The following is a 26,211-nucleotide window of genomic DNA, read 5'->3' as shown; positions in this document are numbered from 1 at the left end:
TATTTTCCCTTCACCCTTTTACTGGTTAATGCACCTTGTTAATTTATATTGCACTAAAATAAACCTTTTTGTTGTCGTTCACTCTGCCTGGTCCTCACGCCCATTATTTGACCTAAGCTAAGAGAGTCCTGAAGGGCTTGGGAGGTGACTCGGGGTCTTCTCAAGGGAGACCCTTAACCCAGAGTGGTGGCAGAACCTTAACCCAGAGTGGTAAGACGCCCCCTGAGTCATGACACCCTGTTTGGAGATTTCCTGATTAGCCAGTCTGGAAAATAGATGTTAGTCTGATCCAACGGAAGCCTTCTTTTAAAAGGATAGGAAAGGATAGATTTTTAAAAGATAGGCAAGTGTGTCTAAACATAACGGTGCAATTGCCTGTCCTGAAATTACTGCTGATGCACAGTATTGGAGAAAAAGCACCTTTATCCAGAAATGAAACGTATCATATATGTTGTTGCAAACTGGGCTAAAAAGAGGGGAAAGCACAAGAACTAGAGCAGGGGTGGCCAAACTGTGGCTTGGGAGCTGCATGTAGCTCTTTCACACATCTTATGTGGCTCTCAAAACCCCCACCACCCCATCAGCCAACATGGAGAAGGCATTTCTCTCTTCAAATCACTTCTCCAAGCCAAGCCAGCAGGCAGCTTGGAGAATACATTTAAAGTTGCTTTCTATCCCTGTCTTCCTTCCTTGCAGCTCTCGAACATCTGACATTCATGTCTTGCAGCTCTCAAACATCTGACGTTTATTCCATGTGGTTCTTACATTAAGCATGTTTGGCCATCCCTGAACTAGAGTTTATTCTTACCCAGAAAGAAATACAGAGAAAAATGATTATCTATTGCAAGAAATGAAACACATCATATGTTGTTGCAAATTGGACTAAAAACTGGAATAAGATGTTGTTGTGTGTGATATAGCCAGAAGACCTGAAGACTGACTGGCTGCCCAAAGTATTTGCTCATTTTATGCATCACTAGGTGGCGAGCTAGACTTCTTTTTTGCGCTGAGAGAGCTCTGAGAAGCTGCGACTGACCCAAGGTCACCCAGCTGACTTCATGTGGAAAAGCATGGAGTTGAATGCAGTTCAGCCAGTTTGGTGTAGTGGTTAAGTGTGCGGACTCTTATCTGGGAGAACCGGGTTTGATTTCCCACTCCACCACTTGTACCTGCTGGAATGGCCTTGGGTCAGCCATAGCTCAGGCAGAGGTTGTCCTTGAAAGGGCAGCTGCTGTGAGAGCCCTCTCCAGCCCCACCCACCTCACAGGGTGTCTGTTGTGGGGGAGGAAGGTAAAGGAGATTGTGAGCCACTCTGAGACTCTTTGGAGTGGAGGGCGGGATATAAATGGAGAGCCAGTTTGGTGTAGTGGTTAAGTGTGCGGACTCTTATCTGGGAGAACCGGGTTTGATTCCCCACTCCTCCACTTGCAGCTGCTGGAATGGCCTTGGGTCAGCCGTAGCTCTGGCAGAGGTTGTCCTTGAAAGGGCAGCTGCTGTGAGAGCCCTCTCCAGCCCCACCCACCTCACAGGGTGTCTGTTGTGGGGGAGGAAGGTAAAGGAGATTGTGAGCCGCTCTGAGACTCTTTGGAGTGGAGGGCGGGATATAAATCCAATATCTTCTTCTTCTCCAGATTAGAGTCTGGTGCTCTTACCTACTACACCACACTGGCCTCTGAACCTTCTCAACCACTGCAAAAGCAGGTGTCAGTAAGCTTAAATAGATGTACACAGAGGAAGAGGTGAAAAATAGATTAGCTAGATTAGATAGATTAGATAGATAGATTAGATAGATCCACAGAAACAAAAATTCTTTTCAGCGTTATACGTGCATCTAAGTCAAATGAGAAGGGAGCACTCCCTGGAAAAGACCCTGATGCTGGGAAAGACAGAAGGCAAAAGAAGCAAAAGAGGAGATGGCTGGACAGTGTTATCAATGTAACTAACACGAATTTGAGCAGACTTCGGAGGATGGTGGAAGACAGGAGGGCCTGGCGTGACTTGGTCCATGGGGTCGCAAAGAGTCGGACTCGACTGTGCGACTGAACAACAACATGTCTGGTATGGATTTAAGAATCCTATATATAAACACTTGTTTATCCACACACGCGCACGCACCCCAGTGAGTCCTTGGAAAACGTTTAAAATTTCCTCCTCTGTGATTGGCTGATTTGTGGCTTCTGGGTTGGATTTTGAGGCTGGGGTAAGAACTGAGTTGATGTAGACATCGATGAGAGGAAGTAACTGGGGATGAAGCGGAGTGGTGGTTTCACACAGCTGCCTGTAAATCCAGTCCTTAAAAAAATAATAAAAGAATAAATAAGATGGGAGCAATCTTACACATGTCTATTCAGAAACAGATCTCATTTTAATCAGTAGGGCTTAATCCCAGAAAGTGTTCCTGGCACCGTGTGATCCTAAATAGGTTTACTCAGAAGACAATCCTTTCCAATTCAGTGCATCCTGTGAGGGCACTGAGGACCGAAAGAGTAAATTCAGTCCATCGCTTCTTGTCCTCTCTTTGGCATCTCCTTTTCCCTGTTCTTCTCCCCTCTCTCTGCCCCCAATACTTTGATGACTGGCAGCAGTTCAGCCTCAGTGGTCTAAGACCCAGGAAGATCGTTCCAAACCGCTGCTTATTTTAAGAACGTAAGAGAAGCCATGTTGGATCGAGCCAATGGCCCATCCAGTCCAACACTCTGTGTCACACAGCGGCGATAAAACCCAGGTGCTATCAGGAGGTCCCTAAGAACATAAGAGAAGCCATGTTGGATCAGGCCAATGGCCCATCCAGTCCAACACTCTGTGTCACACAGTGGCCAAAAACCCCAGGTGCCATCAGGAGGTCCCTAAGAACATAAGAGAAGCCATGTTGGATCAGGCCAATGGCCCATCCAGTCCAACACTCTGCGTCACATAAGGACATAAGAGAAGCCATGTTGGATCAGGCCAGTGGCCCATCCAGTCCAACACTCTGCGTCACATAAGGACATAAGAGAAGCCATGTTGGATCAGGCCAGTGGCCCATGCAGTCCAACACTCTGTGTCACATAAGAACATCAGAGAAGCCATGTTGGATCAGGCCAATGGCCCATCCAGTCCAACACTCTGCGTCACATAAGGACATAAGAGAAGCCATGTTGGATCAGGCCAGTGGTCCATCCAGTCCAACACTCTGTGTCACATAAGAACATCAGAGAAGCCATGTTGGATCAGGCCAATGGCCCATCCAGTCCAACACTCTGCGTCACATAAGGACATAAGAGAAGCCATGTTGGATCAGGCCAGTGGCCCATCCAGTCCAACACTCTGTGTCACATAAGAACATCAGAGAAGCCATGTTGGATCAGGCCAATGGCCCATCCAGTCCAACACTCTGTGTCACATAAGGACTTAAGAGAAGCCATGTTGGATCAGGCCAGTGGCCCATCCAGTCCAACACTCTGTGTCACATAAGAACATAAGAGAAGCCATGTTGGATCAGGCCAATGGCCCATCCAGTCCAACACTCTGTGTCACATAAGAACATAAGAGGAGCCATGTTGGATCAGGCCAATGGCCCATCCAGTCCAACACTCTTGTGTCACACAGTGACCAAAAAAACCCACAACCCCAACCCGGTGTCATCAGGAGGTCCATCAGTGGGGCCAGGAGACTATAAGCCCTCCCACTGTGCCCCCTCCCCGCACTAAGAATCCAGAGCATCACTTGCCCCAGACAGAGAGTTCCATCTATACGCTGTGGCTAATAGCCGCTGATGGACCTCTGCTCCAGATGTTTATCCATTCCCCTCTTGAAGCTGTCTATGCTTGTAGCTGCCACCACCTCCTGTGGCAGTGAATTCCACGTGTTCATCACCCTTTGGGTGAAAAAGTACTTCCTCTTATCCGTTCTGCTCAGCCATTTCATCGAATGCCCACGAGTTCTCGTATTGTGAGAAAGGGAGAAGAGTACTTCTTTCTCTACCTTCTCTATCCCATGCATAATTCTTTTAACTACAGAAGAACTGGGCACCTTCTGTTTGCAAAGTCACCGAAAAGACGAACACGTGCAGCTGCCCTCCTTCCACCCAAACATTCCACGGCGGCCCACCTTGATAGAGACTTTGTGCTTGGTGAAAGACCGGCTCCTGAGAAGCTGGTAGATGCAGTGGATGGGCAGGAATCCGGTGATGTTGGCGCTCAGGTTGCTAGTGACAGCCACACGGACCGCATGAGCGGTGACAACCTAGGAAAGATCAGTCCCTTCACTCAGATTCTTTGCAAGCCGATGACACAGATTCTTTTCAAGCGTTTCTTTGAGGATGTGCAGCTCAGCCTGCCCCTTGCCCGCTTCAGAGGGAGCCGGGAAGAGGCCTTTCTTCTCAAGAAAGAAGGAGGCGGCCCCTTCCTGGATCCCTCTGAAGCGGGAGAGGGCCGGGCGAGGGGCAGGCCAAGCCACGCATTTGGAAAGAACGTGCGGCTCAGCCTGCCCCTTGCCCAGCCCTCTCCCACGTCAGAGGGAGCTGGGCAGGCGCCGGGTCATCCTTTGCTCGCTCCGAGGACAACTCGGAGTATAAGGGTCGGCATAAGCGGGGACGGGGTGTCCGCCCCTGCGGCGAGGTGGCACCCCAGGCCGCCACCTACCTCGCCCACTCCCGTGTGCCGGCCCTGGTCTGGTACCCACGGCGGCAGACCATCCTCCCAGGCATCGGGGGGTTTTCATCATAAACTTTCCACACGCCCTGCCCTAGATAGTCCAGGCAAGCCCGGTCTTTTCAGATCTCAGAAGCTACGCAAGGTCGACTCTGGCAAGTACCGGAGGAAGTGCGGGCCCTGCGGAACCTCGACCAGTTCCGCAGGGCCTGCAAGACCGCCCTTTTCAGGCAAGCCTATAGTGATATCGACTGCTGAGTTGCTAAGAACAAAGAACCGCCATCTATAATACGATCACGGAACTATTTAAACTGGTAGAACCAGCGCCAGAACAGCTATTGCTGCCAGACACATTTAATGTGATTTGAATTATGTATTTTAACTTAACTAACTGGTTTTTATATGTTTAATTTTTAATTGTTAAATTTAAAGTTTTATCCATTTATGTTAATGTAAGAATTGTTGTTAGCCGCCCTGAGCCGCCTAGGCGGGGAGGGCGGGATATAAATAAAATTTATTTTTATTATTATTATTATTATTATTATTATTATTATTATTATTATTATTATTATTACTTGGTTGGGAGCCCTCCTTGGAATACCAGCAGTCCGGAGGCCGACTATCAAGTCACTTCTCTGCCTGTCCTCCATGCTCCCTTAGGAGTCACCAGAGGTTGCCATGGCTTCTAGGCACGGGCGCGCACACACACATACATATGCAAAATGCAACACACATCCCAAAAAAAACCTTTCCACCCTACATTGCAAACTAATGTCTATCCTGGACTGAGCAAGGAAAAGGCATGGGAAAGCCTTAGCGTATCTTTTTTGGCATCGTGGTGGGCAGAGCAGAAAAGACCGCAAAGCATCTAAGGCAGCTGGAAAGTGACTGAGGAGAGGGAGGGAGGGAGGGAATGAAGGGAGAAGGGCAGGGCAGGCTACAAAGGCAACTGGCAGGTGGTGGGCAGAATGCCCAGCCCAAACCAGACGGCAACAACAGTGGGGAAACCACCTCCTTACCTGTTCAGTGAAAATCTCCTGCGTGAAGATGGTCTTCATGCGGCTCAGCGAGCTCGGCTTTATCACAATCTAAAAGGGATGCACACAGACACACAGTGAGCACCTGTGCAATTGACACCCACCGTGTTGGTGGATGGCGATCCTGGGTACCCCTAGGGAAAGGCAGCACGTAAATCTAAGCAGCAAACGGGGCAGTTCGAAACAGCCGGCGGGAGGAAAAGCCGCCTGGCTTGAGGTGGCGGCTTACCTTCATTCCCAGAGTGGAACACACCAAGTCGATGATGGCGCTGAGCTGGTTGCTATGGAAGTACATGGCCACCAATAAGAGCATCTCCCCAAAGGAAGCCGACACTCCGGACGTGCTGTCGAAACAAAGGCAGGAGGAGGAGGAGGAGGGTGTTTGAGAGGAGCACCCGGGTCTTCCGGATTCTCCCAGGGGGAAAAGACCAGCGGCACCGTCTCACCTCTCAAAATATGCTTCTTCTTTGATCATCCAGCTGAGCCACATCACCATTAGCTGCTCCTGTTCCGGAGTGCTAGAAGAAACCCCAGGGTTAGAAAAGGAACGTTTCAGCCAGCACCCACGGTTATGTTTTTATAGCTAGTGGGGGTGGGGAAATCAAAAGCACTGCCTTTTTTTTTTGGTAGCGATGGCTCTCCTGTACCCCACGTAAGACGCTACGAGTCTCAAAACCGGGTGCTCTAAAAAACAGGGCCGGGCACTTCGCTTTCTGGGCCAGTGTGGTGGGCTCCCCCACTCTGACCTCCCTTCAGCTTTCTTATAAGCAAGGCTGGCCAAACTTGCTTAACATAAGAGTCACATAGAATAATCATCAGATGTCTGCGAGCTGCAAGATATGAAGGTGAGATAAGGAAGGGAGGGAGGGAGGGAGGGAGGGAGGGAGGGAGGGAGGGAGGGAGGGAGGAAGGAAGGAAGGAAGGAAGGAAGGAAGGAAGGAAGGAAGGAAGGAAGGAAGGAAGGAAGGAAGGAAGGAAGGAAGGAAGGAAGGAGAGAAAGAAGGCAGGAAGGAGGGAGGGAGGGAAGGAGGGAGAGAAAGAAGACAGGAAGGAGGGAGGGAGGGAAAGAAGGCAGGAGGGAGGGAGGGAGGGAGGCAGGAAGGAAGGAAGGAAGGAAGGGAGGGAGGGAGGGAGGGAGGGAGGGAGGGAGGGAGGGAGGAAGGAAGGAAGGAAGGAAGGAAGGAAGGAAGGAAGGAAGGAAGGAAGGAAGGAAGGGAGGGAGGGAGGGAGGGAGGGAGGGAGGGGGGGAGGGAGGAAGGAAGGAAGGAAGGAAGGAAGGAAGGAAGGAAGGAAGGAAGGAAGGAAGGAAGGAAGGAAGGAAGGAAGGAAGGGAGGGAGGGAGGGAGGGAGGGGGGGGAGGGAGGGGGGGAGGGAGGGGGGGAGGGAGGGAGGGAGGAAGGAAGGAAGGAAGGAAGGAAGGAAGGAAGGAAGGAAGGAAGGAAGGAAGGAAGGAAGGAAGGAAGGAAGGAAGGAAGGAAGGAAGGAAGGAAGGAAGGAAGGAAGGATGGATGTGGGAGAGAGGTGGAAAGAAAGCAACTTTAACTTTAAATGCATTCACCAAGCAGCTGGTTGGCTTGGCCTTGGGGAAGTGATTTAAAGAGACAAATACCTTGTCCAAGCTGGCCAGTGGGGTGGTGGGGGCTTCAAGAGCCACACAATGTGTGTGAAAGAGCCACATGTGGCTCCTGAGCCACAGTTTGGCCACCCCTGTTATAAGCCAACGCGTCCCTCATTGCTTAAGTTTCTCGACCCTATCTGTAGGATCTGAGCATCTCAGCCAAAGGCACTCATCTATGACATTGGGGCAGCTCAACCAATCAGTTTGGAGAGACCTTCCAAGTATTGAATCCCTCTGGGAGTCTAGAATAAAGCGAATGAACACCCACCCCACCCCACTGCTGGGAAAATGCTCAAGGACAGTAACATAGAAAGAAGCCCTTCAGTCTCACAAGGCCATGGCCCCAGAAGCAAAGACTTGACTGTGGTGAGGAGTGCCCCTGGCTGAGTTGCTTGAAATGAGTGTGTCTTTTGGGGTGGTGGTTAAGTGTGCAGACTCTTATGTAGGAGAACGGGGCTTGATTCCCCACACCTCCACTTGCAGCTGCTGGAATGGCCTTGGGTCAGCCATAGCTCTCGTAGGAGTTGTCCTTGAAAAGGCAGCTGCTTTGAGAGCTCTCTCAGCCCCACCCACCTCACAGGGTATCTGTTGTGGGGGGGGGGGGAAGAGGTAAAGGAGATTGTGACCACTCTGAGACTCTGAGATTCAGGGTGGAGGGTGGGGCAAAGTCACTGAGTGATAAAAGACGTGCCTTTCCAGTTTGGTGTAGTGGTTAAGAGCGCGGACTCTTATCTAGGAGAATCAAGGTTGATTCCCCACATCTCCACTTACAGCTGCTGGAATGGCCTTGGGTCAGCCATAGCTCCAGCAGAGTTGTCCTTGAAAGGGCAGCTGCTGTAAGAGCTCTCTCAGCCCCACCCACCTCACAGGGTTTCCGTTGTAGGAGGGAGGTAAAGGAGATTGTGACCACTCTGAGATTCAGAGCGTAGGGCAGGATATAAATCCAGTATCTTCTTTTTCTTTCCCCCGAGGGCTGTTTCTATGGTCCCAAAGGTTACCTGACTAGGGTGGAGAAGGCCAGCAGCATGCCGAAGGAGAGGGAGACAAAGCGGACACCGGCGGGCGTGGCTGGGGGGCGGCTCGTCATGAGCTGAAGCAGCTGCTCGGCCTCCTCGTCGGTGGGCCTGAACCCCAAGGGGAAAAAAGAAAGCAATCAGACTTCTCCGGAGACAGCAACAGACACAAGGACAAAGGACATGGTTTTTAAAAAGAGGTGCTCACTTCAAACCGGCAATCCCCATCAGCGCGCAGTAGAGACGCAGGAGGGCGCTGGCTTTCACCACATGCTCCTCCTTCAGGCCCGAATAGACCGACACGTTCGGCTCCATGTCGGCATCTGCTTCTTCCGTGATGTGAGTGCTGCGGACCGTGGGGAGGATCCCCATCAGCTCCAGCAGCAGCTGCCTTCTCATCTGCCAGAGGACGGAGCTGATGGTCTCCCTTTTTCTCTGGAAGAAAGAGGGGAAAGGGGGGGGAAAGATTTAGCTTGCCAGGCACAAAAGGCAACAGGCAGAACCTCTCGGGCTTTCAGCTCGCATAAGGACCCTCCCATACATAAGAGAACATAAGAACATAGCAGAAGCCATGTTGGATTAGGCCACTGGCCCATCCAGTCCAACACTCTGTGTCACATAAGAACATAAGAAGCCATGTTGGATCAGGCCAACGGCCCATCCAGTCCAACACTCTGAGTCACACAGTGGCCAAAACCAAGGGGCCATCAGGAGGTCCACCAGTGGGGCCAGGACTCTGGAAGTCCTCCAAGCACCAAGAATACAAAGCATCACAGTCCTAGACTAAGAACATAAGCGAAGCCATGTTGGATCAGGACAATGGCCATTCCAGTCCAACACTCTGTGTCACATAAGAACATAAGAGAAGCCATGTTGGATTAGGCCAATGGCCAATCCGGTCCAACACTCTGTGTTACACAGTGGCCAAAAAAACCAAGTACCATCAGGAGGTTCATCAGTGGGGCCAGGACACTAGAAGCCCTCCCATTGTGCCCCCCCCAAAACGCCCAGAATACAGAGCATCACTGCCCCAGACAGAGTTCCAATGATAAGCTGTGGCTAATAGCCACTGATGGACCTCTTCTACATATGCTTGTCCAATCCCCTCTTGAAGCTGGCTATGCTTGTAGCTGCCACCACCTCCTGTGGCAGTGAATTCCACATGTTAATCACCCTTTGGCTGAAGAAGGACTTCCTTTTATCCGTTCTAACCCGACTGCTCAGCCATTTCATTGAATGTCCAATGAATGGACACACATACATCCACTGCAGCCCCCCTGCAACTTCCCAAGTCCCTGGCATAGCTTTCTCAGTAGGGTTGCCAAGTCCAATTCAAGAAGTATCTGGGGACTTTGAGGGTGGAGCCAGAAGACTTTGGGGTGGAGCCAGGAGACACTGGGGGTGGCGCCAGGAGCCAGGTTGTAACAAGCATAATTGAACTCCAAAGGGAGTTCTGACCATCACATTTAAAGGGGACTGCACACCTTTTAAATGCCTTCCCTTCACTGGAAATAATGAAGGATAGCGGCACCTTCTTCTGGGGCTCATAGAATTGGACCCCCTGGTCCAAATCCTTTTGAAACTTGGAGGTTGCTTTGAGGAGAGGCACCAGATTTGGTGCTGCAAATTTGGTGCCTCTAATTCAAAAAACAGAGCCCCAGATATCCATGGATCAATTCTCCATTATTCCCTATGGGGAATTGGTCTCCATAGGGAATAATGGAGTGCCCAGCAGACATTCCTCCCCCCCCCCCACTTTCTGATGTCCCTGAAGCAGGGGGAGGGCCTCCAAACTGGGAGATCCCCTTCTCCCCCCCCCCCCCCGGGAACTGGCAACCCTACTTAGGGTTCAAAGGAGAAGGGGAAGTCAGGGAAAAATCTGCTCCTACCACTGGAATCCAAACTCATTAAAGTTTGTCATTAGTTTCCATTCTGTGCTTTATTTTATCTTTATTACCGCATAAATGTATAACAAAAAACATATGTTTAACATATTGCCTGCCTTTCGTCATCATATAAAATACATTACCATTAAACGCCCCCAGCAAGGTTTAATAAAGTCACCGTGTTTAACCATGGCTTATTTTCCCCTAACCATGGTTCAGCAATATGTCTAGTCAGGGCTTTTTTTTGTAGCAGGAGCTCCTTTGCATCTGAGGCCACACACACACCCCCGATGCAGCCAATCCTCCTGGAGCCTACAGTAGGCCCTGTATGAAGAGTCTTGTAAGGTCTTGGAGGATTGGCTACGATCAGGGTGTGTGGTCTAAAATGCAAAGGAGATTCTGCTACAAAAAAAGCCCTGCGTCTAGTTATCTAAACCACAGACATGCATGATAGGGGGAAACAGAAAATAGTAAAATCAGACCTTGGTTAAAGATGAGCTGAAAGTCAAGATGGTTTGAGGCCTCTTCCGCAAGCTGCATGAAGGATTATGCTTGCATCGTGCAAACCGTGCTTACATTGCCTAGGCTCACTCCTCCCCCCAGCTTGTAGAATTTATTTATTCAGAACATTAGGACATTTCTAGATTGCCTTTCTCCAGTTAAAAACCTAGCAGGTCACTTTGTCCTGGTGCTCCCCCACACACAGCCTCCAAGGGCAGGATGTAGCTCAGCAAACTCACCCACATTTTCACCGCAAGTTTAGGATTTCAACCAGAGTGAGCGATTCCCACGCTTTAGCTTTATTTCTGCCCCAGGCCTCTATTATTCAACGTGTCTTCAAGCCCACACTCTCAAATAAGCAAAGTACTTTGTTCGTTACCACTGACACCCTACCAAGGAGTAAGCACAAGCAAACATATTCTGGGTTAGGATCGATTCAGCCCAAGGAACAGATGGGTTGTTGTTTTTTTTAGGGCTGTGACTTTAAATTAGTAAATGAATTAAATAAGAACTTAGCAAATCAGCTCCATGCCAGTTTTAAATGAGCAGAGTTCAAGGCACATTGTTTTATTTGTCTGAAGCTATTTTTAGTTCTGATCGAATGCTGCAAACAGAGAATGAAAAGTTAAAGATGGCCTTTCATTCTAACAGCAAAGGAGAGATTTTCTTTATTTAATTTCTCAATCCCTTCAACATCTCCCAAGGCCACCTTTATGGAGGATTTGGAAATATATATTTAAAATACTCACATTTGTCAGCCAAAGAATCAGCAAAGGACAGATGATTAAATCATCTAAAGATCCCAAGGGAGTTACAAACTGCCTGCACGATTATGATTAATGGGTCTTTGACCACAAATCAAAACATTCATTCGTTATAAACATTCATTATAACATTCATTCCTTTCCTTGACTGTGGCGACCTGGCAACTGTGACTCATGCAACGGTCACCTCGAGATTGGACTACTGTAATGCCCTCTACTTGGGGCTGCCTTTGTCGCGAACCTGGAAACTTCAGCTAGTGCAGAACGCGGCTGCTACTGGGGCGGCCCAAGTGGGAGCACATACAGCCAGCACTGCAGGAACTGCGCTGGCTACCAATAGCATACCGCAGTGGCCCCCAACCTTTTTGGTACCAAGAACCAGTTTTATGGAAGACAATTTTTCCACGGACTGGTGGGGGTGCTGGCCTCAGGCTACCCCTATGCCCACACCCCATCCCTGCCCCCCCCCCATGTGGGATTTTAAATGAGTAGGCAAAAGTCTCTGCCTCATTCCACAGCCCGGTTGCTAACAGACCAAGGACCGGTACCAGTCCATGGCCCAGGGGTTGGAGACCCCTGGTGTACCGGAATCGTCACAAAGTGCTGGTTATTACCTTTAAAGCCCTATATGGCCGAGGACCCATTTACCTGAGGGACCGTCTGCCTCCACAAGTTCCCCAGAGAGTGCTGAGATCTGGATCTCAACATCTCCTAGTGATCCCCGGGCTGAAAAAGGCGAGACCGTCGACCACCAGGGATCAGGCCTTTTCAGTGGCAGCCCCCTCCTGGTGGAATCAATTGCCAGAAGAGGCTGCAGGGGTAGGGAACAGTGGCTCTCCAGTTATTTTTTTGCCTACAACTCCCATCAGCGCCAGCCATTGGCTATGCTGGTTGGGGTTGATGGGAGTTGTAGGCAAAAAACCATCTGGAGAGCCACTGTGCCCTACCCCTGGTAGGGCCTTGCGGGACCTCGCTCAGTTCTGCAAGGCCTGTAAGACCGTTCTCTTCCAGCAAGCCTTCAGTCAACTGTAGGAGAATTCTGAAACAACTGTCGCCCTGAGAATGAGTAACGTCTAATTTGTTAGAATCAACTGTATATTGTTTTTAATTCATATTGTTTAATGGTTTTATTGATTTTTATGATTGCGATCATAGTATGCTATGATCTGATGTAAGCCGCCCTGAGCCCGCCTTGGCGGGGAGGGCGGGGTATAAATCAAATTAAACAGACATATAAACTGCCCTTTTTTTTAAAAAAAAAAATCTAAACGACAAACATCTTACCAAAACGAATTCCAACATACATAAAATAAAATGAAACGCAAACAAATATAGTGGAACGGAAATGTCAGACATGATGCTGAGTCCTAAGCTCATTAGAACAAGCAAATACAATACGCTATTGCGGGAAATATAGACTGAACAATCACAAAAAAAAGAAACCTATACTTGGAGGGGATTTCCCCACCTTCGTGACATTTCATTCCCTCCAAATAGGAATTAAGAGGACCCCAATTCTCCAGAAAGTGAGATAACTCAGAATCTGAATCTGTAGGGCTAACCATTAAAGAAATCTTCTCCATAACCATAAGGTCCCAAGTTAAGCTTTCATGATATTAAAAATGGAGGTTTACCCTTCTTCCGGTTTGTTGCAATACACTAATGTGCCAATGCCAATAAAGCTGCAATAAGCTTAAGCTTTGCTGTGGGTTGTAAACCTCCTTAAGGAAAAAGTCAATAATGAAGTTTGAGTACTTAAATCTAATTAAAATAAATGGCTGAGACACCTTTATGTCACGCAGACTGCTCTGGCTTATGCCACTCTCCCAAAATTTTATGCCTTCTGCTTTTTCGCCTGCTCCCAAATCCACTTGCCAGAAGCTCTCACCTGTTGCCCATTCCGGATAAAAGTTCCAAACCAAGTCCGCACTTTCGCGTTGGTCCCAAGCAGCAAGCCGCTTACAAAGCACACGAGGTCGCTCACGCCGTCCTCTGAAGACTCGTTCTTCGTGTGATCCAAAGTCAAGGCCACCCCGAGGCCTGGCAAGTGGCACTCTTCCACCTGGCCCCAAAGGAAACAGAAGGAGCTCAGACACCATCTGGGAGTGAAACACCTCCCTTCGAAATCCTGAGTATATTTACTGGAATCCTGAGTATATTACTAGAACGTATTATTACTATTAGCACCAAACTGTTTTTAAAATGTTTTAATTGTTTTATTGTAAGATTTTCATTAGTTAAATGTTTAACCTGTAAATGTTTTTACTGCTGTGAGCCGCCCTGAGCCTGCTTCGTCAGGGAGGGCGGGATATAAATCCAATAAAATAAAAATAAATAAATAATAAATATTTTGCAAGGAACAAGGCAATTTACAGCAGGAGTGGCCAAACTGTGGCTGGAGAACCACACGTGGCTCTTTCACACATATTGTGTGGCTCTCAAAGCCCCCAATGCCCCATTGGCTGGTGGCTTGGAGAATACATTTAAAGTTAAAGTTGCTTTCTTTCCACCTCTCCTCCCATTTATTTCTTCCTTCCTTCCTTCCTTCCTTCCTTCCTTCCTTCCTTCCTCCCTCCCTCCCTCCCTTCCTGTCTTGTGGCTCTCAAACATCTGTCATTTATTCTACGTGGTTCTTACATTAAGCAAGTTTGGCCATCCCCGATTTACAGTGCAAGACCTTTATATATTTCTCGGTGGTAGCAGAAGGGATAATAGTTCTGGGCCGGTGGGGTCTGTTGATGACCTCCAGAACCACTTTAGGAGACTTAATTATGGATAAAGCGATACACAGGATAAAAGAATTGGAAGGTCTGGCAAAACCAGAGATCCTTGAGGCTGTTCAGTACCCCTTCCTGCAACACCCTGATGAATCTTCAGACCGCACAGATTCACTGAGTTGTTATCCAGCACATCTAACCTACTAATCTCGTAACTGCTCCCACAACAATGACCTCTCAAAAAACCCACATCCATTTCAGCTTGCTTTGCATTCTGCTTTATTCTGCATTACAGTTACGGCTCTGAAACTTTCAAAATATGTTCAGATTTGGAAAAAACCCAACTTCGTTCTCCAAAAAGGAAACTCAGGTGCCTCAGGTGTTTACTCGGGGTGCTCCCTAACTGTGACAGACAAATCATACCCCTGGCATGCTCCAGGAAGTTCCTGCACATCCACCTATACCAGTGCAGGACGTCTCAGGGGTGAAGAGGGGAGTTCAGATCCCTGCAAAGCTAAACTAAGCTAAGCTAAGCTAAGCTAGCTATCTATCTACCTACCGCTTTTTTTTTGTATCAGGACTCATTTGCATATTAGGCAACACACCCCTGATGCAGCCAATCCTCCTGGAGCTTAAAGTAGGCCCTGTACTAAGAGCCCTGTAAACTCCTGGAGGATTGGTTACTTCAGGGGTGGGTGGTCTAATATGCAAAGGAGTTCCTGCTATCTATCTATCCATCCATCCATCCATCCATCCATCCATCCATCCATCCATCCATGGGACAGGGTGACTGACAGCATATAAAATACACAAAAACAATACAAAGATCCAATAAATAAAGTTTAAAATATAAAACCCTTAAAAACCGATCCCCGTTATTGTCAAGGAGTGGGTCAAGCAATGCATCCAACTGAGGTATGGAGCAAAACCGCAGCCCCATAATCCCCCGCAAAGCAGGAAAAGCAGAAGGGTGGGGGTCTGGCAGGGTGAGGAGCCAGCAAAAGTGCTCACGTGACCTGGGAGCAAAGCAAGGTCAAGACAAAGCAAGGAGCTGCAGGTGAAGTTTGGCTACGGGAAGAGGAAACCGGGCTGCGTCAGGAAGGGGCAGGGGCCAGCTGCAGGGGAGAGAACAGAGTAGGACAAGCAGCCTATAAAAGCACTTGGCTTCAGCTTAGATAGCTTTCAAAGGACTGAGGCTAATTTATGGAGGACGGGTTCCTCAGCAGCCGGGGGAAGAGGGAAACCACAACAAGGCTGATGCAAAAATAACCAGACGTGTTACTCCTGCATCCAGTTAGAGAATCTGCACTACGCAGTTCTAAAAGAATCTATCTATTTAAAACATGCAGCCTCAGATATCTCCAGGATCTAGCCCACAAAGATCGTCTATCAACTTCAGGAAGTAAAGCCTGCGGGTCTTGATCTGGATGGCCCAGGCTAGTCTGGTCTCGTCAGAGCTCAGATCTAAGCAGAGTCAGTCCCAGAAAGGATTTGGAAGGGGAGACCACCAAGAAATGTCACGGTTGCCATGCAGAGCCAAGCAACGGCAAAAGCAGCCCTGAATATCTCTTGCCTCAAAAAACAGACGAGATCCATCGGCCGTAAGTTGCCGATTTACACATAGCAACCTTCAAATCTGACAGCACAAATGAAACAACTGATGAGGATGATATTGGATTTATATCCCACCCTATACTCTGAATCTCAGAGTCTCAGAGTGGTCACAATCTCCTTTTACCTTCCCCCCTCCCCACCCACAACACCCTGTGTGGGTGGGGCTGAGAGAGCTCTTCCAGCAGTTGCCCTTTCAAGGACAGCTCTGTGAGAGCTATGGCTGACCCAAGGCCATTCCAGCAGCTGTAAGTGGAGGAGTGGGGAATCAAACCCGGTTCTCTCAGATAAGAGTCCGCACACTTCACCACCACACCAAACCGGCTCTCACCAGTTTCAGAGTTCTGTTCTTTGAACAAAGACCAGCAAACCGAGCAGGAAACCTTCAGAAAGAGAGTTTTATCTTTTATTGGAATAAAAAGAAACAGTTCTCTTTATTAGGCAAGAGATTAGGAAATATGACTCTGTGAGAATTGACCCTGCAGCTGCCATCAAAACAAGTGCCAAGCTTATCAAAGCTCCTAATATTTCTTAACCGTATTAGAAGTAAATTTTAAAGCAAATGAGTTTCCAGGTTATTGTCTGAAAACTGCTTTTTAGGGTTTTTCTGTGAATCCAAATCACACACATACACATCTCAGCTAATCTTTTCTGAGAAAAATCTGATTTGCTAAAACTACATCAATGCATTTTTATTTTTTTCTTAAAAATCCCTTATCTTGCTCTAAATCTCTTCCGTCTTAAACATGTGCTTATTATCTAGATAAATAACTGGTTCTTAACTTTTTATGAGCTAATCAAACAGGTGCCTCTAAGACTACATCTGGTATGCCCTCATTATCTTCTCTAAAGCAAGATAAGAAGGCTGAACTAAACTCTGAATCTCTGTTAAAGGGCAATAAATCTGATTTTTTTTGCAACTGTTTCAATTAGATGTCAAAGATAAAAGAAAGATCTTCTGCAACCAGAGTTCACCAACAGTTGAACCTACTATGAGCTCACAACTACAGGGAAACATGCACAATCAGCAGGGAAAAGTGATGATAAAGTTCAAAATGCTGCTATGGCAACTTGTGGGCCTTCTGGGGTCAGCCGGTTAACTCCTGGGGTAAATGGGATGCTGGAATGGACTGGCCGATGGTCTGATCCCGGAGGGCTCTTCTTGCAATTCCCACGAGAGATACAGAAGTCTGAGGACAAGGCCCCAGAGCCTAACTCCTAGCTATCCCGCATTTCGAGTCCAATAATCCTGATGTCTTTTCAAAAACTGCCGTGTCAAAGTCAAAATATTTTATTGGAGCCATAGACCATAACAACTCAGCAAAACCCCCAAAGTATACAGTTTGCTTCTAAAAATTAAACCATTAAAAAAGACATAGCAAAATACATCCAAGTCGTCAGCCGTGTTGGTCTGCAGTAGTAGAACAAAATAGGAGTCAAGTTGCACCTTTAAAACCAACTTATTTAGGACGTAAACTTTCGTGTGCTCTCCAAGCACACTTCATCAGACGAGGAATCCTCGTCTGATGAAGTGTGCTTAGAGAGCACACGAAAGCTTACGTTCTAAATAAAACTAAGTTGGTCTTAAAGGGGCGACTTGACTCCTATTTTGTTCTATAGCAAAATACAGTACTATGAACAAGATTTAAAACATATATAACGTGACGGAATGAGACTATAACTTGGCCGAAATTCTTGTATGGGTGGCTGTAATTACCTACTTCCTTATTTGTATTGCTAAAAAGATGACAGCAGCCACCTTAAGGGTAACGTCTGTAATGGCATCAGCCAATAAAAATCTAACACATTTCTCTTCTGATCTCAAACTGCAGTGGGCCAACGCAAGACTTACCACCATGCCGCGGACCCTCAATGCCTGGGAAGGGTTCATCTTGCACAGATGGCGGAGCGCCTCGGTCCTCCGGCGGCCTCCAAAGCTTTCCTCATCCTGCCGCTCGCCGTTCTTGATCAAGCCCCTACAGACTGAGACAGCCAAAGGAGTTGCAGTCATTCGGAACGCTGGACATGGCATAAATGCTGCTCCCTGGGAAACGAGCCTCGTAGTTTATTTAGGCTGACTAAGACACAGAATAATTAAATGTTTGGTGCCACCCACAGAGGCGACTCTCTGGTGTGCCTGCAGATGATTCCCTATTCCAGCCTTGCTTCTGAAAAGAAGATAAATCTGCTGCATTCCAGGTGCTCTCAAAAGAGTGTGTGAGCAAAGGAGGAGGCCCGTTGAGCCTCTGTCTGAGTTGCTGATCTGGGCTCGGCTGTTGCTTGCTGAAAGCTAATGAGATCCGTTTAACTCATGACAAGGAACAGAGCTTGGCTGCTTTCAGGCATAGAAAGTTTACTTTTGTATATTCTAAAAGAAAGGCCTTTTTTGTCTAAACCATGAAATGCACTTCCCTAATTTTATTTTTTTGAAAAAATGCATGTGTCTGTACTATGGTGCAGTGCACGTTTTCCAGGCATTTTGTAAATAATACTAATCCTCTTCAAAAGCATGACATTCTATACCACCCCTTATCCAATCAAGCGTACATAGAACATCAATTTTTTCATGATCCTCTCTGAGCCTATAGCCTCTTCTGATCCCCTCCCCCCAAAAAAAATTCTGTGATGTCCTGAACACTCATGAAGAACAGCCAAACAGGTGGAGGGGTGCCTGCAAGGGGGAGGGAGAAGGGGTATAATCATTCCTCCTGTGCCTTCTGCAAATGCTGGACCTGAGTTAGTTTACAAGTTCAGCACAGTGGAAACCCCCCAGGACTGAATAGGGACGCAGGATTCTTATCTCATCACGGATACTAATTTTCTGCCCTTGATCATTTCCCCCTCTGATCCAATCAAACTGAATTATAACGCCCACTGTACCCCTGCACCCTTTCCAAGCATTCTTTACAATGCCCCTCCCACCTTCTGACTGGGATAAAAGGCCTCAGAGATCTCCATTTCTACTCTGTTCATATCTGATGAAGGCAGCTTTGACTCTCAAAAGCTTACACCCCGAAAATCTTGTCCCTCTCCAAGGTGCAACTGGACTGTTCTACTGCAGGCCAACACAGCTCCCTTCCAAAACTACCTTCTGCAAATGTAGTTTTGCTGACAACAGAAACCCCCCCTGCTTACTGTAGTGCCCTAACTCACAGGGCTATTCCCTCCACCCATGATCTTCGATTCTAGGATAGACATCTGGGAGAAAGGCTGCTGGAACAAAGAAGAATGTGGAAAATTTTCACACGCCTTCCAGATGAATACGGGCCATGAACTCAAGATACCCCCACCCAAACTTTGCTGGTCTCTAAGGTGCAACTGGACTTGAATCTGGATACAATAAAAAGGTATCAGGGAGATACTGCCAATCGCTGGTAGCACAGAGCGACGTACTTCCCAAGAAAAGGCTGTTAGCTCCACTGCCAGCTAGAAAACAGCAGATGCCCACACTAGGGCGCCTGACAGATGGCAACCAACACAGCTGCCGACATCGTAGAATGCTGCACATTTTTCTGGACATGCCGTACCTTCGTTGAAACTGTCGGGAACATTGGCCACCAAGAGGCACAGGAACCAGGCGCCATTCTTAATATGCAGCAAAGCCTCGGCTACGTCCACAATTGGTAACAGCGAAGGCAGCTCTGAACAGAAGACAATTTAAGAAAATGGTTCAAAGATTCCGTCAAACGCCTGAGGTTCATTCAAGGCTTCATCCCCAGCCAATTCTAACGACAACTGGAGGGAGGGGGGCATGATGACATTATTCATGGGGTAGAGATGATAGAGGGAATAAAGATGAGTTTTCCTCCCTCTCCCCAAGTGCTAGAACTCAGGGGGGACCCAATGAAGTTGACTGGCAATATATTCGGGATGTATAAAAGGAAGTACTCCTTTTACTCAACAAGCAATTAGAATGTAGACTTTGCTGCCAGAGGAGGTTGTGATGGCCACAAGCACAGAGGGCTTTAAAAGGGGATTTGACGAATGAATGGAGGAGAGGTCTGTCAGTAGCTACTAGCCATGACTCCACATTCAGAGGCAGACGACAATGTGGGGAGGCCTCTGTGCTGTGTTTCGGGCACAAACTTTTCTGGAACACAAGCCCGGGTCTAGATCTCGCTGTCTCCAATTCTCACATAACAAGTGCCGGAAATTGGGAACACTTTGGCGATTCCACCCGGTTTTCCCCAAATCTCCCATTCCAGGATTCTCTAATCTCAGAGAGTAGATCAAACCAATCTCTACTCCCCTGTAGCCCCCCCGTGGAGCACACTCAGTCCTCAACTGACCACTGCTTTCCCTCTTGGCTAATTTACAGAGCCACATTTTCCTGTATTCCTGCAGAGCCTGCCCACAAGTAGGCAGAGACCCCCAATGGGAGAACCGGGTTTGATTCCCCACTCCTCCACTTGCACCTGCTGGAATGGCCTTGGGTCAGCCATAGCTATGGCTGACCCAAGGCCATTCCAGCAGGTGCAAGTGGAAGAGTGGGGAATCAAACCTTGAAAGGGCAGCTTCTGGGAGAGCTCTCTCAGTCCTACTTCACAGGGTGTCTGTTGTGGGGGGAGAAGATATAGGAGATTGTGAGCCACTCTGAGTCTCTGATTCAGGGAGAAGGGCGGGGTATAAATCTGCAATTCTTCTTCTAATCTAGTCTGTGAGCTGCTGTGTGGTGTCACTGGCATTACCCACACATTTTTTAAAAAAACAAATACTTGCTTTATTGATAGTTCAAACAGTATAACATTTAAAAATAAAACAGAAAACCAATGCAGACATAAACAGACGCATTGCTACAGCTAACCTAGTACAACCCTTCAAAGTCAGACCTACATTGAGTGTTACATAAAATTAGCCATTGCTTAACAATTGGTTGCATAATATACTTAAGCAAGAGGACTATCAAAAATAGATTAACTTTCTATAATATCGGTTCTTTGGAATGATGTCATTTTCAGAAAGAAGAGTGAGTAAGGGGTACCAGGCACGACATGCCTTTCAGATTGGTCATAAGACACGTCGTATGAATTATAGGCAATTTTGCATAAAGCAAACGTTCCCCACAACTTTCGATACCAGGCTTCTAATGCAGCTGCATATTTCTCTACCCAATGAGAGGCTATGACCAACCGTGCCGTGGCTATTAAAATGTGAATTAAACCTGCCGTGCCGAAGCTTAACCTTTGGCCTTTCCAGTTGTAAAGTAAAAAGATATCTGGTTCCAACGCTAAGGTTGTGTGGGCGGTTTTGCTTCTTTGTCTATTTGCCTGTTGCCAAAACTGATGAATCTGTTTGCATCGCCGGCAGCCATGAATTCTACTTTTTCACCCCAAGACCTTTTGCAGAGAGGGCACCCACACATACGTGAGATCCCCTCGTCTGATGAAGTGTGCTTAGAGAGCACACGAAAGCTTACGTTCTGAATAAGACTTGGTTGGTCTTAAAGGTGCCACTTGATTCCTGCTTTGTTCTGCTGCTTCAGGCCAACACGGCTGCCCACCTGGATGTGTTAGACACGGCGAGAGGTGAGAGGCTCTGCTCCGCGTGCAGAAGACCCCAGGTTCAATCCCTGGCAACTCCAGTTAAAAAGACCGGGCAGGAGGTGACTTGAAAGAGCTGGGCGTGAGACCCTGGAGAGCCACAGCCAGTCAGCGTACACCAAACCTCCCCTGATGGTCTGCTTCAGTATAAGGCTCCTTCATGAACCTGGACTCGAGATTACTAAACCTGTTACAATTAAAAGAATTTTAAAAGACATGTTGGGAAGAAAGAGCGCACCTGCTTGTAAGATGCAGAGCACATCAGCGGCTTCCTCCAGGTAAACGGGGCTCTCAAACAGCTCGGACGATTTGAAGAAAAACTCCCCATTGGAATCTGCCACCTGCAAAAACAAGATAAAAATCCGTATGAATATAGTACCCAGCTGGCTGAAAAGAGAGTCACCTTTAAAAGTTCTAGCAGGGGAAGAAGAAGAAGACTGTAGATTTATACCCCGCCCTTCTCTCTGAATCAGAGACTCAGAGCGTCTTATAATCTCCTATACCTTCTCCCCCCACAACAGACACCCTGTGAGGTAGGCAGGGCTCAGAGAGTTCTCCCAGGAGCTTCCCTTTCAAGGACAACTCCTGTGAGAGCCATGGCTGACCCAAGGCCATTCCAGCAGGTGCAAGTGGAGAAGTGGGGAATCAAACCCCTAGATAAGAGTCTACGCACTTAACCACTACACCAAACTGGCTCTCTATAGAGTGTGGGAGGAAAGATTGAGGGAAGGAGCCATGGAGGAAGGACCGCCCTCTGGAACCAACGTCACTGGAAAAAACTCCTTTTATTTAAAAACAGTCCTTCCAAACATGCAGGACTTTGCTTGTTGTGTTAAATTGACTGGGGCTGATCCTGCCACCTACTCATCCAAAAAGGCCAAATCCTGCATAGTTGGGCAAGAACTGGCATAGCTGGATCAGACCAGGAGTCCACCCAGTCCAATTACAAATGGAAAAATTTCCAAAAGAAGACAGAACTTTAATCTGGTACTTGCTCTCAGCTGCTAGGACATTGTATGCGCAGTTGTGGAAGCAAGAAAAAATACTAGAGAAATGGGATTGGATTGCAAAAGTTATGACATGGAGTGAAATGGACAAGTTAACCACTCCTCCTCTTCCTCTATGAGCTTGCCTCATCCTCCCTCCACCACCCGCTGGGGTAATCTAGGACAGTGGCCAGTCACCATACTGTGCGCAGTAGCAAAAATTAATGACCCACTGTGTGATAGAGTTACATCTAAGGGACTGCAGAAGTCAGAATGTTCAAGAAAGCGCTGATCATCAAACGCTGATCTCAGTTACCCCCTACCTCCAAACACATTCTAAAGAGAAAAAATATATATAAACGCTGAGGTTAAACAACCAAACAGGTAGTAGAAGGAGGAGGTGGAGAAACTGGATTTATATCCCACCCTATACTCTGAATCTCCGAGTGGCTCACCATCTCCTTTACCTTCCTCCCCCACAACAGGCACCCTGTGAGGTGAGTGGGGCTGAGAGAGTTCTCCCAGAAGCTGCCCTTTCAAGGACAACTCCTGAAATAGCTACGGCTGACCCAAGGCCATTCCAGCAGCTGCAAGTGGAGGAGTGGAGAATCAAACCCGGTTCTCCAGATAAGAGTCTGCACACTTAACCGCTACACCAAACTGACTCTCAGGGAGAAACAGAATATCACAAATTCTTCTTTGGTCAGACCTGAACTCTCCCATCCCGCCCTTCTACATTTTAAAATGTTATTTAAAAAAAAAAAAGAAAAGAAGAAGAAGACACACACCTTGTTCATAATTGCCAGTAACTCACTAAGCACCAGGCGGAGCCGACGAGGGGAATCGCTGTGCTCGAACTCCAGCGTCAGGCCGTGCTGCAGCTGAGACACCAAGATGCTCTCGCCGCTGCCTCCTCCGAGCTTATGCCTGAGGTGAGATGCAAAACCACAGAGGCTCAGAAAAGGCGCATGGGAGCGAGGGAGGCCTGCCGGACTCATCACCAGAGAGGTCTCGTAGGATGAGACAAAGGATTTTGACCTCCGGCCAGCACAGGATGAGGTTAGCGTGTGGCAAACGAGTGCAAGAGAAGTCCAAATCCTCGTTTGGCTATTGAGTTTGCTGGGTGAAGCCCCAGGAAGGGGAGTGTTAAGTGCTGCACAGGCTTCATAAATGATGAGTTCTATGTTTGTCTAATCATAGAAACGATATTCATTTGATAATAATAATTATTATTTATTGCATTTGATGAATTGCCCTTTCCCGGCTAGTGCCAGGCTCTGGGCGATGTACAACATTAACAAATACACATCTATAAAATCAGTTCCATTAAAAAGACTACAAACCCTGATGGGGGGTCTTTAAAGTGCTCTTATTCTGTCATTACATCGCATAAAGCTGCTACAAGCAAGACTTAAGTCTCGAAAGAAATGGAGAGTTAAACAATCAGATATACAGGTTTGGTACAGACCATTCATTCATTTGAGTAAAAAGAATTTTTTTTTCTATCAATGAAGCAGTGCCCACTACCCCCCCCCCCTTTTTATTCCAGTTACAACTAGCTGCAAACAGCGATAGTCTCTGACAGTACGACCTTGAGTGCCCAAGCGTACCAAATATCTCAGGATGAGAAACTGGATGCTCGTAAGTTACGCAGACAAAACATGCACGATTAGTCAGCCAGCTGCATCTATAAGCACAATAGCTACTTGTTGTAAGACTGAACCAACGTGGAAGTACTTTGACAGGGAGCAGAAAAGAGACTGAACAGATTTCCACAGGTTCGTGGGCAGAACGTCTACACCCATTGTCGTACGTCACTCAGAACACCTGATAGAGTTCTTGTCGTGACTTTAAAAAGCAGAAATGACAAATATGCATAATGTATGCATGTCATAAGAACAATATGACCATGCTGGATCAGACCAAAGGTCCATCAGGTCCAGCCTTCTTTTGATGCAGTGGCCAACCAGCTGCCTTTAGGAAGATCACAAGTAGGATGACAGCAACAGCATCCTCCCAACCGTGCTCTCCAGTCACTGATAATAAAGAGGCGTATTCCCCCTGGTACTGGAGAGTGTAGCCGTCCGTCATGGATAGCAGCCACTGATATCCCTTGTCCCCCATGAATTTGTCCACTCCCCTTTTAAAAGCCTGCAACTGCTTTCCCAGAGTGTTCTCGTGTGAAACACTTTAAAAACAACAGCAGCTGAACGTGACATTGCTCTGCTTTGGTTAGCTCAGAACAGCTTGCACAGCTGCCCTTACAAGTAGCAACAAAGAAAAACAGAACGTTTAAAGATATTAAACTGCTGCATTAAAAAAAAACCCAGCCCAACAAACACAGATCGTACGAGAACAGACCACTGTCAGCTTAAAAGAACGGTTTCCAGACTAAAAGTATTAAAAGATCAATATGCATAATTTTTCTCAGGGCTTTTCTTTTGTAACAGGAACCCCTTTGCATATTAGGCCCCACAACCCTGATGTAGCCAATCTTCCAAGAGCTTACAGGGCTCTTCTTACAGAGCCTACTGTAAGCTCTTGGAGGATTGATTACATCAGGGGGGTGTAGCCTAATATGCAAAGGATCTCCAGATTGCCCTTCCCCCTAATGCACAGTCCCCCCACCCACCACAACCCAGGCCCCTTCAGTTACCTGAGCTGCTGCTCTTTATTGGCATCCTGCTCCAAGGCGTGGAAGTCCACTGACAGCAAGGCCACAATGGAGTTGACCGCTTCCACTCCAGAAAGCAAGCGGAGGATCAGCTTCTTATCCTGAGCCCAGCTCTGACTCTGGTCAGCTGGGGCACACAAGGCCATCCGCACCAGGCAAGGCAGCAACAGCCGGAGCTCAGGGTCACTCAGGGCTGCTAAACGCACAACGTCCACCTTCTGCATTGCTTCAAAGGCATAGGGGCTGACAAACTGAAGGGTGGAGCAGTCAGCCATTTCTCCTGGTGTCCTGAAAGGCAGAGCGCAGGGAGTTAGAGCCTTCTGTGTTGATCACAAGTAGATAAGCAAGGAAGAAGACAACAACCATAGATTTATACCCCGCTCTTCTCTCTGAATCAGGGTCTCAGAGCAGTTTACAATCTCATTTATCTTCTTCTCCCACAACAGACACCCTGTGAGGAGGGTGGGGCTCAGAGAGCTCTCCCAGAAGCTGCCCTTTCAAGGGTAACTCTTGTGAGAGCTCTGGCTGACCCAAGGCCATTCCAGCAGATGCAAGTGGAGCAGTGAGGAATCAAACCCAGTTCTCATAGTTAAGAGTCCACACACTTAACTACTACACCACACTGGTTCTCCAGATCCATAGCCACAGTCAGATTGACCCCGCCCCCTGCCCCACTGCACTGTAGAACATGTTTACTGACAGGTGGGCTTTTGCAGCCAACAGCCTGTGCTAAGAGATGCCCACAGAGGGCTAGAAAGCAATACCAGTTCAAACACCATCAAGCACGTGAACATGATAATAAGGGCATACAGATCAATATAAATATGAAGACTGTTCTCATTTCCAAGTGAATAAGTTCACTGTACTATGATCCCCTGAAAATCACATTATAATTTGTCCAAGAATTCTAATGATTGAATTCTAATCTCTCCTAAGAGAATGCAACAGCAGACGAACCAGAGCAGACAAAGGGTCCTTCTACTCCAAAGTCCTGCTTTGCACAGTGGATATCATCCCTAACCAGAGTGACCCTTGTGCCAGAGTCAGGATACCCAAAACAGTTTGTGAGACCACTTTCCAGCAGTCACCCATGCTGTTAACTTAAGGAGTACTAAGCAAGCAAACAGGCGTCTCCTTGCTAATGATGCATTCTGTACAATTCAGAAGTTTGTAGTTGTATCTGATGCAGCTGTTGATGGCATTCTTGTTGAGTCTTTTTTTTTTTTTAAAGCC

At 47.6% G+C, this 26,211-nt stretch overlaps 1 protein-coding gene across 1 annotated transcript in view; it reads right to left on the bottom strand.

Annotated features, from left to right (window-relative positions):
* Window positions 1-25,287, bottom strand: part of INTS2 (integrator complex subunit 2) — a 64,866-nt gene extending 39,579 nt beyond the window's left edge. The window contains 13 exon segments of the mRNA XM_060259067.1: window positions 2,116-2,292; window positions 4,090-4,224; window positions 5,651-5,719; window positions 5,898-6,012; window positions 6,115-6,186; window positions 8,285-8,410; window positions 8,508-8,734; window positions 13,339-13,512; window positions 17,631-17,761; window positions 19,306-19,419; window positions 21,557-21,659; window positions 23,093-23,236; window positions 24,966-25,287. Of these exon segments, the coding sequence (XP_060115050.1) occupies window positions 2,116-2,292; window positions 4,090-4,224; window positions 5,651-5,719; window positions 5,898-6,012; window positions 6,115-6,186; window positions 8,285-8,410; window positions 8,508-8,734; window positions 13,339-13,512; window positions 17,631-17,761; window positions 19,306-19,419; window positions 21,557-21,659; window positions 23,093-23,236; window positions 24,966-25,253 (1,875 nt within the window). The 5' untranslated portion in view covers window positions 25,254-25,287.
* Between the last annotated feature and the right edge of the window lie 924 nt (window positions 25,288-26,211).

The sequence above is a fragment of the Heteronotia binoei genome, chromosome 18, assembly GCF_032191835.1.
Source record: "Heteronotia binoei isolate CCM8104 ecotype False Entrance Well chromosome 18, APGP_CSIRO_Hbin_v1, whole genome shotgun sequence".
Lineage (NCBI taxonomy): Eukaryota > Metazoa > Chordata > Lepidosauria > Squamata > Gekkonidae > Heteronotia > Heteronotia binoei.
This window is presented reverse-complemented; position numbering and strand designations above follow the sequence as displayed.